This window comes from Anthonomus grandis, chromosome 17, assembly GCF_022605725.1.
Source record: "Anthonomus grandis grandis chromosome 17, icAntGran1.3, whole genome shotgun sequence".
Classification (NCBI taxonomy): domain Eukaryota; kingdom Metazoa; phylum Arthropoda; class Insecta; order Coleoptera; family Curculionidae; genus Anthonomus; species Anthonomus grandis.
In genome coordinates this window covers 18,979,672-18,991,989 of record NC_065562.1, presented here as the reverse complement: position 1 = coordinate 18,991,989, position 12,318 = coordinate 18,979,672, and the positions used below count along the sequence as shown (strand labels likewise).

Genomic DNA, 12,318 nt, shown 5'->3' with positions numbered 1-12,318 from the left:
TGATGGATTTTGACGTAAAGTTTAGATAGTTGCCACATTTATTTTCTTTGAATTGCCTTTTTTTCTTGAAATATGTGACTTATCATTAAAGCTTCTTACTTAAATAGGCGTTTCTGCTGTAAAACACATAGAAGTTTTAAAAAGAAATGATAATTTTTATAGGCTTGGCAACAGTGCACTCTATAATTCCCGCTCCGTTACCCACGTGACCAAATTCCATGACCTGATTGGTGTAGGAACAATCAGCTGTTAGCTGTCACAATTGACACTTGTCAAGAGAAAAAAATCTGAAACATGAGCGAGTTGTAAATAGTTCCAGGTTCTGGATATTGATTTTCTCGGTTTACGTCCACTTCTGCGTCCCGCATTACTGCACCAAATCCCCGATCGAATACAGGCCCCTCCGTAATGGTAAACCCGTTATTTTCATAATAGATTTATATTTTAAATTTACGTGTTTTTTCCTTTTTTAGACGGTCTTTAAGGTTACAAAGTGTCCCACTGACGAGTTATCCCTTACCAATTGTGCTATTTTAAATGATGGTGACTTTTCTGGGGTCAAGTAAGTTAACGCCTATCAACGTTTATTGCATGTCTTTTTGCTTTATGGGGTGAATGTAAAGTACACAGACCTTATAGGGAAGATCTGCGGCAGATCTTAAAGCTTAAACAAAATAACTTTGAATGCACAGTAATAACACAAAATTAATAGAGATCTAACATTTATTAATGATATCATACTGTATATTACTAAAAATTAGTGTTTCTCAAAAAATTTTAGGCATATTCGTATTAACACTGGCGGAGGAAGGTATTATGTTTTCTCCACCAAGTCACATCCGGGGGTGCCAAGGGGTCACATAGGGTTCAGTTTGCCGCAAAGGAAATGGGCTGTGTTATCCTTAAATCAGGAAATTGAGGTGGAACCTTACGCCCCTGAGGATTATTTGTCTTCTATTGTGCTGGAGGTGGACTATATGCAAAAAAAAACGTAATAATTACAGTATAGTAAGAAACATAGATTATACTAAAGGTTTTTAGGCAATCCCAAGAGCCTTATAATACCGATGAGATGGCCATGGAGTTTGTTATGTCTTTTCCTAATCAAATGTTCACCGTTGATCAACAGCTTGCTTTTGCCTTCAAAGATAAAAAGTTGCTTATTGTTGTGGTTAAAGAGCTTGAAGGTAAGAGGGTTTTTTATTATCATTTTAATTGTGAGGATAATTTGGTTTTTAGCGGCCAATTTGGCAGCACTAAAGGAAGGACGGGATGCCAAGCCTAAAAAGGCCAGAATGGGCCAACTGATGCCCAATACTACTGTGCAGTTTGAAAAAGCTGAAGGGTCCGGCTTGAACTTAGTGGGGAAATCCAAGGGGTGGGTTAAGGAAGTCTCGAGGTCAATTTTTTTCACTGTTTAGGGATTTTTAGGTTACAAGTGAGACAATCGTTAATCAATCCGGACTGGGACTTCCAAAAAATGGGCATAGGAGGCCTGAGTAACGAGTTCAACGCGATTTTCCGAAGGGCTTTTGCGTCCCGGGTGTTTCCTCCTGAACTGGTCGAGCAGCTGGGGTGTAAACACGTTAAAGGTTGGATGTTCGTGTTGTTTTATCACATATGTGATAGTAGCTTGGGATTTTTTAAGGTATTTTACTGTTTGGGCCCCCTGGTACCGGCAAAACCTTGATGGCGAGACAAATAGGGCAAATGCTAAACGCTAGAGAACCGAAAATCGTCAACGGGCCCCAAATTTTGGACAAATACGTGGGGGAGTCGGAGGCTAATGTGCGCCGTCTGTTTGCCGAAGCGGAGGAGGAGGAAAAACGGGTAAGGATGTTCTAAGAATTTGGGAAATTGGTCGTTAATAACGTGGCGGGGAGGTTTAGGCCGGACCCAACAGTGGTCTCCACATAATAATCTTCGACGAAATCGACGCTATTTGTAAGCAAAGAGGCTCTGTGGCTGGGAATACCGGGGTGCACGACACGGTGGTCAATCAACTGTTGTCGAAAATCGATGGGGTGGAGCAACTGAACAACATTTTGGTTATCGGTAAGAAAAACAATCATTACTTTAAAAAAATCACACAAAAATGCCCTCTAAGGAATAAAAATCTTATTCTTGGATAAAGTTGCCTCTTGCTCAGTAAATTTTTGAGGTACAGAAAACGTTTGTATACGAGATTGTTGGAGAAGAAACGCCCTTTGTTTCACTGAAACCTTTTTAAGAATATTCCAATTATTTCATAAAATATTCTTATGGAAAGTGAATATTTTGTCAAGAAAAATATACTTGAGCTAAAACTACTCTAACTGCTTAAATTTTTAACAGAAAACTACGTTTTTAGCCTTAAATCGATCTTGAGGAAGTTCGTTATATTGCTGTGAAAGAATTATGAAAATGTTCCAAGTGGTTTCTAAGTTATTCCCAAAAATGTTCCCTAGAGAAGAAAAATCTTACTCTTGGACATTGATTAACAATAGTGCCTCAAACTCAGTGAGTTTTTCCTGTACAAAAAACCTTCATATATGAAAATGCTGAGAAAAAAACTCCCTTTCTTTCGCTGCAACTCTTTTAAGAATATGCCAATTATTTCATGAAAATATTCTTATGGAAAGTGAATATTTTGTCAAGAAAAATATACCCTAACTAAAACTACTCTAGCTATTTAAATTTTTAACACAGAATGACGTTTTTAGCCTCAAATCGATCCTCAGGAAGTTCGTTATGTGGTTTATTAGTAAGGAAAAGCCTATTACATTAAATGAAATTGCTCCAGAAGCCTGGAGAATGCTAAAAAACCTTTTTAAATACCTTCTGGACTAAAAATGGCCTGGAAAACTATAAAATGTCCACATGGTTAAGTTTTTTTGTGAAATTCAGGGTAATTTACGAATTCTGAATCTTATATCAATATGATGCCTTGAATATATCTTAAAATCTTTTAAATTCCTTTCCATGAAGCTCTACCCGAATTATTCATTGTTTTTATTACATTTTAAACTTCATTTTTATTTAATTAATTTGTCTCTTATTGGCAATCGAATGCCTTGATTTCTAGGATACTTTAATGGCACTCTTTGAAGAACTTACCAAAGTTCATACAATAAAAAAAATTAAGATACATATATCGATGTTTTTCACCCTGGACTGCCTGGAAGAAATAAAATAACTTGACTATTATTGGCAACTGAATATCGGGATCGCCAGTAGCTTGAATGTTGTAATTATTGATTTCTAGGATAGTCCAAGGGCTCTTCAAGCCACGACTGAATATTTTTCACGACCACGTATTATTCCGCATTAGGTTTCCTGAAGGTACCATAGATGCATTAGTTTCATCTTCTCCATCATCCTTTTCTTTTTCCTTCATGCCCTGGTTATTATAATTCCATCTGTTAGCTTTAGTTTACTTTCGACCTCTTCAAACTTAGAAGACACTGAGGTCTCACTCTTAAATACAACATAAAGAATTTGTATTGAACAAGGTCAGGATCCTCCTACCTTTGATTTTTTTGTCATGGATAGATTTTAGTTTATTCCACATATCTTTAGTGTAAGTTGCCCTTGTTCCATCTTTCTGGCCTAGTCATAATAACTTTAACTCTCGAGCATCACATTAGTTAGTAATGTCCACATTACCCAATCATGTCTGTTCTACTAACCTAAAATTATTCGCGATTTTTCGTTCGTTGCTCAGAAATCACTCTTACGTATTTGACAGGAATGACAAACAGACGGGACATGATCGACGAGGCCCTATTGAGACCGGGACGTCTGGAGGTGCAGGTGGAAATCAGTTTGCCGGACGAGGAGGGACGCGTGCAGATCCTAAACATTCACACCTCGCGCATGCGCCAATACAAAAAGATCAGCGACGACGTGGACATTCGGGTATAACGGGGTGGAATGCCCTCTTGTTAGCCGACTGACTCTGATCCGATTTTCTCGCTTTTTTTTTTGTTTTTTAGGAGTTGGCAACGTTGACGAAGAACTTCTCCGGTGCCGAATTGGAGGGTTTGGTACGGGCCGCCCAGTCTACCGCGATGAATCGCTTAATCAAGGCGGCCAATAAGGTGGAAGTCGACCCGGAAGCGATGGAGAAACTGCTGGTCACCAACGCGGATTTTATGCACGCCTTGGCCAACGATATTAAGCCGGTAAATGTGGTTTTTTGGGTCACACTATCACGGTTTTAAATGAACTTTTAAGGGTTACAGTGCAAAAAAGTTATGTGAAAAGTACAGGACGGTGCAGATGCAGTATTGATTTTTATGGCAAATCAAGTGGTCTTGAGGACCCTGAGGTTAATGCAAGAAAACTGAAATAAAGGATTGCACTTTGAACTAAGCCCAGGAAAAGAAAGACAATCTTAACAAAAACGACCTGGGGAGACTAGTAGCAGTAGTGAGTCTCTGAATTTGAAAACAAACCCGAAAGATATGGTTAAAGTTATTAGTTTTTGCAGGAAAACATTCCAAAGTTAACCATTTTCGGACTCTAAGACAAATATGCATAATTTAATAGGAATCTTTGAAAGCCTGTAATTTGGAAAATATAAGACATACAATTTTTCCAGTGGTACCAAACGATTCGGAAGGTTCTAAATATTCGAAAAATGTTGGAGGAAACAATTGAAAGTTGTTAGTTTTTCCAAAAAAAAATTTCAAAGTTGACTATTTTCGGACTCTAAGACAAATATGCATAATTTAATAAGAATCTTTGAAAGCCCGTAATTTGGAAACTATAAGACATACAATTTTTCCAGTGGTACCAAACGATTCGGAAGGTTCTAGATATTCCAAAAATGTTGGAGGAAACAATTGAAAGTTGTTAGTTTTTCCAAGAAAAAATTTCAAAGTTGACCATTTTCGGACTCTAAGACAAATATGCATAATTTAATAAGAATCTTTGAAGGCCTGTAATTTGGAAACTATAAGAGGTAGAATTTTTCCAGTGGTACCAAACGATTCGGAAGGTTCCAAATATTCCAAAAACCTTGAAGAAAACAATTGAAAGTTGTTAGTTTTTCCAAGAAAAAATTTCAAAGTTGACCATTTTCGAACTTTAAGACAAATATGCATAATTTAATAAGAATCTTTGAAAGCCTGTAATTTCGAAAATATAAGACGTACAATTTTTCCAGTGGTACTAAATGATTCGGAAGGTTCCAAATATTCCAAAAACCTTGAAGAAAACAATTGAAAGTTGTTAGTTTTTCCAAGAAAAAATTTCAAAGTTGACCATTTTCGAACTTTAAGACAAATATGCATAATTTAATAAGAATCTTTGAAAGCCTGTAACTTGGAAACTATAAGACGTACAATTTTTCCAGTGGTACCAAACGATTCGGAAGGTTCTAAATATTCGAAAAATGTTGGAGGAAACAATTGAAAGTTGTTAGTTTTTCCAAAAAAAAATTTCAAAGTTGACTATTTTCGGACTCTAAGACAAATATGCATAATTTAATAAGAATCTTTGAAAGCCCGTAATTTGGAAACTATAAGACATACAATTTTTCCAGTGGTACCAAACGATTCGGAAGGTTCTAAATATTCGAAAAATGTTGGAGGAAACAATTGAAAGTTGTTAGTTTTTCCAAAAAAAAATTTCAAAGTTGACTATTTTCGGACTCTAAGACAAATATGCATAATTTAATAAGAATCTTTGAAAGCCCGTAATTTGGAAACTATAAGACATACAATTTTTCCAGTGGTACCAAACGATTCGGAAGGTTCTAGATATTCCAAAAATGTTGGAGGAAACAATTGAAAGTTGTTAGTTTTTCCAAGAAAAAATTTCAAAGTTGACCATTTTCGGACTCTAAGACAAATATGCATAATTTAATAAGAATCTTTGAAGGCCTGTAATTTGGAAACTATAAGAGGTAGAATTTTTCCAGTGGTACCAAACGATTCGGAAGGTTCCAAATATTCCAAAAACCTTGAAGAAAACAATTGAAAGTTGTTAGTTTTTCCAAGAAAAAATTTCAAAGTTGACCATTTTCGAACTTTAAGACAAATATGCATAATTTAATAAGAATCTTTGAAAGCCTGTAATTTCGAAAATATAAGACGTACAATTTTTCCAGTGGTACTAAATGATTCGGAAGGTTCCAAATATTCCAAAAACCTTGAAGAAAACAATTGAAAGTTGTTAGTTTTTCCAAGAAAAAATTTCAAAGTTGACCATTTTCGAACTTTAAGACAAATATGCATAATTTAATAAGAATCTTTGAAAGCCTGTAACTTGGAAACTATAAGACGTACAATTTTTCCAGTGGTACCAAACGATTCGGAAGGTTCTAAATATTCGAAAAATGTTGGAGGAAACAATTGAAAGTTGTTAGTTTTTCCAAAAAAAAATTTCAAAGTTGACTATTTTCGGACTCTAAGACAAATATGCATAATTTAATAAGAATCTTTGAAAGCCCGTAATTTGGAAACTATAAGACATACAATTTTTCCAGTGGTACCAAACGATTCGGAAGGTTCTAAATATTCGAAAAATGTTGGAGGAAACAATTGAAAGTTGTTAGTTTTTCCAAAAAAAAATTTCAAAGTTGACTATTTTCGGACTCTAAGACAAATATGTATTTTGGAAAATATAAGAGGTAGAATTTTTCCAGTGGTACCAAACGATTCAGGACGTTCCAAATATTCTAAAAACGTTGTGAAAGAATTGTAAGAATATTTCAAGTGGTTTCTAAGTAATTCCCAAGAATGTCCCCTTAGGAGTAAAAATCTTGCAATATGAGTTTCAAACCTTAAAATGTGGTCGGTCTTGGACCTTGATTGACAAAATTGCCTCTAACTCGGTAAGAGAAATCTTACCGAAACCCATTCAAGAATATGCCAGTTGTTTCATGAACATATTCTTATGGAAAGTGAATATTTGCCAAGAAAAATATACCCCAACTAAAATTGCTCTAATTACCCAAATTTTTAACACATAATGACGTTTTTAGCCTTAAACTGATCTTCAGGATGTTCATTATATTGTTATGAAAGAATTATGGAAATACTTCGAGTGATTCCTAAGTTATGCTCAAAAATGTTTTCTAAGGAAAAAAAAATCTTAGTCTTGGACCTTGCTTGGCAAAATTGCCTCTCGCTCGCTGAATTTTTGAGATACAAAATAACGTTCATAGATGAAGTTGTTTGGGAAGAAATACCTTTTCTTTCACCGAAACCCTTTTAGGAATATTCCAATTATTTTTTCATGAAAATATTCGCAAGAAAAGTGAATACTTATCGAGGCCCAACTGAAACTGCCCCAACTACCGAAATCTTTGAAGTTTTCATCCCCAAGATTCAATTCAAAGAAATATGAATATATTTCGTGTCAATCTTAATTTATGCCCAAAAAGGTCCACTAAACACATAACTCTCTTGAAATTGCGACGTTGTGTTTCAAAAATGCAAATTTGACCCCGCTTGACAAAATTGCTTTTAACTCGATAAGTTTTTGAGATACAAAAATCGCTTTTATATGAAATTATTGGGTAAGAAACACCCTTTCTTTGATTATTATATGCTTTTAAGAATATTTCTATTATTTTGGAAAATATGCTCAAGAAAAATTAAAACTTTGTACGAAAAACTCAAAACTACCGAAATCTTTGACCTAAAATGACTTTTTACCCTCTAATCCATCCTCAAGAATCCCTTTATACTACAGTGAAAGAATTGTGAAGATATTTCAACTACCACCCAAGTTATGCCCGAAAATGTTTGTGAGTGCTCTTAGACCTTGTTAGACAAAATTGCCCATAATTCAGTGAGTTTTTGAGGTACAGAAATCCTTCTTACGTCAAACCATTGGGCAAAAAACACCCTTTCTTTCACTTCTACCCGTTTAAAGAACACTCCACTTATTAAATGCCATTATTCTAGTTAAAGCGACACTCAAAAACTGTTTGTAGCACAAAAGAGAGAAATGTATTATTGAATTGTGTTTTAAAGATGATAAAATCTTTTATAATTTGTGCTCTATATGCTCTAATGCACATCAACTGACACATTTAAAAATGAAGTAAAAGACCTTTCAATTTATTTAGAGCCATACACAATTGATGATTATTTTTGTACAGAAAATGGCAGTTGATCCTGGTATAGTTTTTAACACTATTTCCTTTATGCACGTATGTTTATAAGTGGTTTATTTACTTTATGTTATGTATGAACACAATTTTGACATAAATCTGATTACTGTTATTTAAGTGTCTCACTTTGGGAGTTGCAGTGATGTTTTTTCGGTACAAAAGCCTGCTGAATCAATTATCTTTTTATTTTTTTAAGGCATTTGGAACGGCCGAGGAAATCCTGAACCATTGCCTGAACAGGGGCATCATAAACTGGGGTTCCCCCGTTACGCACATCCTGGAAGACGGCAATTTATTGGCGCAACAGGCCAAAGGAACCGACGGTTCAGGTTTGAGTAAATTCTCGACCGAAAAACCGGTTTTTTGAACGTGACAGTTTGTAGGTTTGGTGTCGGTACTGATCGAAGGGCCGCCCAACTCCGGTAAAACCGCTCTGGCCGCTCAAATAGCGAAAAACTCCGATTTTCCGTTCGTCAAGATCTGCTCGCCGGAGGAAATGGTCGGCTATACCGAAACCGCCAAGTGCTTAAGCATCCGAAAGGTTTAAACGACTGTTATAAAACCTCTTAAACGACTGACGGGTTAAATGATTTCTTCTTGTAGGTGTTCGATGACGCCTACAGGTCCACCCTCAGTTGCATTTTAGTCGATAACATCGAACGTTTATTGGATTACGGCCCGATTGGACCGAGATACTCGAATTTAACGTTGCAAGCGCTGTTGGTGCTGTTGAAAAAGGAGCCACCGCCGGGCAAGAAATTGTTGGTACTGTGCACCAGCAGCAGAAGGTAAAAACCCCCCTTTATTCCCTACTGGCAAATTATTATTACCGATAGGAGATTAATGCGGTAGCAAAGGAATTAGGTAACAGTGTATACAATTTAATTTAATTTTAAAGTCTCTTCAAGAAGAAAATGTAAAGCAAGGAAAAATGTAGTCATTTATTAAGTACTTTCGGAAGTTAGTGTCAAATAGATCAATTTATCTTGCACAAACTATAGCTTTTACTGTGCGTGTCTCTCACTCTAAAATTGTGGGATTGTAGGAGCAACGGAACGTCAGTCTTTTCTTTGTCATACGTCCTTTTCTAATGCATTATCTGTATCTGTAATAATAATTTGCCAGTACGCTTTAAATCAGTTACATCTCCAATTCTTTTGTATAGGCAAGTGCTGGAAGATATGGAAATGTTATCGGCGTTCACGACGGTGTTGCACGTGCCCAACCTCTCCAAGCCGGAGCATTTGCTGAACGTTCTGGAAGCTTCCGAGGTGTTCAACAATAACGAACTAAAACAGATCACGCGACAAGTCCATGGAAAAAGGTGAGAAATGTTCCGGGAACTATACGAGGGTTTGTGTGTATGAAAACTACCTTTGTATCGCTTGTTTTTGGGCTCAAATGAATCCTCGAGGTATCCGTGAAAAAATTGTGAGTGGTTTCTAAGTTATGAACGAAAACGTTCCCTAAAAAATAGAAATGGACCTCGCTTGACATAAGTGTCTCTCACTCCAGGAGTTTTTAAGGTACAGCAAACGTTCATATATGAAATTGTTGGGGAAGAAATGCACTCTCTTTTCTATTTCATGAAAATATTTTGAAGACAAGTAAACCTTTACCAAGAAAAATATGCTCCAACTAAAATTGCTCTAACTACCCAATTTTTTTACGCAGAATAACGTTTTTAGCCTCGAATCGATCCCCAGAATGTCCCTTATATTGCCGTGCAAGATTTATGAAGATATTTCAAGTGGTTCCTAAGTTATGCCCAAAAACGTCTACTGATAAATAAAACCTGAAATTGCAACATGTGTTTCGAAACTGCAAATTTGACGGCACTTAGATCTTGATTGACGTAATTGGCTCTAAGTCAATAAGTTTTTGAGGTACAAATATCGTTCCCATATGAAATTATTAGTCAAGAAACACTGCCTCTTTGAGTTGAGGGCTTTTTGGAATATTCTTATTATTCTGGAATATATACTCGTGAAAACTGAGAAAATTGGGCTGAAAAACTGCTCCAACCAAAACTGCTTTAACTACCCAATTTTTTAACCCAGAATGACAGTTTTACCCTCAAATCCATCCTCAGGAAGTTCATTATCTTGCTGTGAAAAAATTATAAAAATATTCCAAGTGGTTCCTAAGTTATACCGAAAAATGTCCCTTCAGAAATAAAAATCTGACACTTGGACCTTGCTGGACAAAATGGCCTCCCACTCGTTGAGTTTTTGGGCTATACAAATCGTTTATATATGAAATTGTTGGGGAAGAAATGTACTTTCTTTTCTATTTCACGCACTCTTTTCTATTTCATGAAAATATTTTGAAGAAAAGTAAATTTTTACCGACAAAAATATGCTCCAAGTAAAATTGCTCTATCTACCCAAATTTTTTACGCAGAATAACGTTTTTAGCCTCAAATCGATCCCCAGAATGTCCCTTATATTGCCGTGCAAGATTTATGAAAATATTCCAAGTGGTTCCTAAGTTATGCCCAAAAACGTCCACTGATAAATAAAACTCTTGAAATTGCAATATGGGTTTCGAAACTGGAAATTTGAAGGCACTTAGATCTTGATTGACGTAATTGCCTCTAAGTCAATAAGTTTTTGAGATACAAAAATCGTTTTCATATGAAATTATTAGTCAAGAAACACTGCCTCTTTGAGTTGAGGGCTTTTTGGAATATTTTTATTATTCTGGAATATATACTCGAGAAAGCTGAAAACTTGCTAAAAAAATTGGGAAGAAAAAGTGCCTCAACCAAAATTGTCTTAACTACCCACATTTTTAACTTTAAATTACGTTTTTACCCTCAAATCCACCCTCAAGAAGTCAATTATCTTGTGGTGAAAGTAGTATGAAAGTACTCCATGTGGTTACTAAGTTATAATGAAAAATGTCCCATAAGGAATAAAAATATCACTCTTGGACCTTGCTTGACAAAATTGCCTCTGACTCAGTGAGTTTTTGAGGTACAAAAAACGTTCTCATATGAAATTATTAGTCAAGAAACACTGCCTCTTTGAGTCACGGGCTTTTTGGAATATTCTTATTATTCTGGAATATATACTCGTGAAAACTGAGAAAATTGGGCTGAAAAACTGCTCCAACCAAAACTGCTTTAACTACCCAATTTTTTAACCCAGAATGACAGTTTTACCCTCAAATCCATCCTCAGGAAGTTCATTATCTTGCCGTGAAAGAATTATAAAAATATTCCAAGTGGTTGCTAAGTTATACCGAAAAATGTTCCTTAAGAAATAAACCGAATCACCAGAAACCCTTTTAAAGAATTTCTCCCATTTATTTCGTGGATTGGATTAGTAAAGTACCCACATACTTCCAGGCTGTTCATCGGTATCAAGAAGCTGCTGGCTTTGATCGATATGGCGCGACAAACCGACGAGCGACATCGCGTCATTAAGTTAATTTCGAAACTGGAAGAAGATGGCGCCCTGGAGGATCCCGGGATGGCCTAAGGTTTTTTTTTTCTTGTTTTGAAATACTAGCCACGCTTGTTTAGGTACTTAGCAATATTATCGTTAATAGTCAATTAAAGGTTAAGTAACAAAAATTAAATAAAGAGGGTTTATATGTAACTAAAAATATTGTTAAATAATCATTCCATTAGTATTATATCTGTTATTGACTATAAGAGATATAGTTTTGTCAAGTTAGCACGTAATTCGCTCCATAAACGTCTCGTAGTTCGGTAAAATACACTTAACTTACTAAGTTTGTGATCGTTTAGCTATAAACGAATATAATTGTATTATAAATTATTATGTAAAGGCTATTATTAATTTATTTATTTGTGTGTTAATACTTTATTTGCATTTAATGAATGGCGAGATTATTGTATATTTGTTAAACGGTACTGTTATGAAGCTGTAAAGTTTTAAAGTAATTAAACATGATTATGTCAGGAGTTGGTTCATTTATTTAAGGAAAACAGTTTTTCCCCGTAACGAATAGTTTTTGGTCAAAACGGCAACGTCGCGTAGTTCTTTGAAAAATCGTCGCAGGTCCGTACTCTTGTATTTGGAAGATGATTTTACGTCCGAATTGGTCCCACAAGGAATTGGGTTCAACTGTCTGGAATAAATGTTTGATTAATTCCAGGCAGTTGAAGAAAACGACTCAAAAAGTGCTTGGAAGGAACAAAAGAATTCCAAGCAGTTTAACTGTCAGACTTTTGTAGAATG

The 12,318-nt window shown here is 35.5% G+C and overlaps 1 protein-coding gene across 1 annotated transcript; it reads left to right on the top strand.

Annotated features, from left to right (window-relative positions):
• The first annotated feature begins 285 nt into the window (after positions 1–285).
• Positions 286–12,041, top strand: LOC126746274 (vesicle-fusing ATPase 1-like). The gene is made up of 15 exons (XM_050454438.1): positions 286–411; positions 474–562; positions 782–991; positions 1,042–1,187; positions 1,240–1,378; positions 1,432–1,592; positions 1,649–1,830; positions 1,890–2,055; positions 3,728–3,897; positions 3,975–4,163; positions 8,304–8,436; positions 8,491–8,648; positions 8,711–8,895; positions 9,273–9,431; positions 11,460–12,041. The coding sequence occupies exons 1-15, from the start codon at positions 409–411 to the stop codon at positions 11,590–11,592; spliced, it is 2,223 nt and encodes a 740-aa protein (XP_050310395.1). The 5' UTR covers positions 286–408; the 3' UTR covers positions 11,593–12,041.
• The last annotated feature ends 277 nt before the right edge of the window (positions 12,042–12,318 follow it).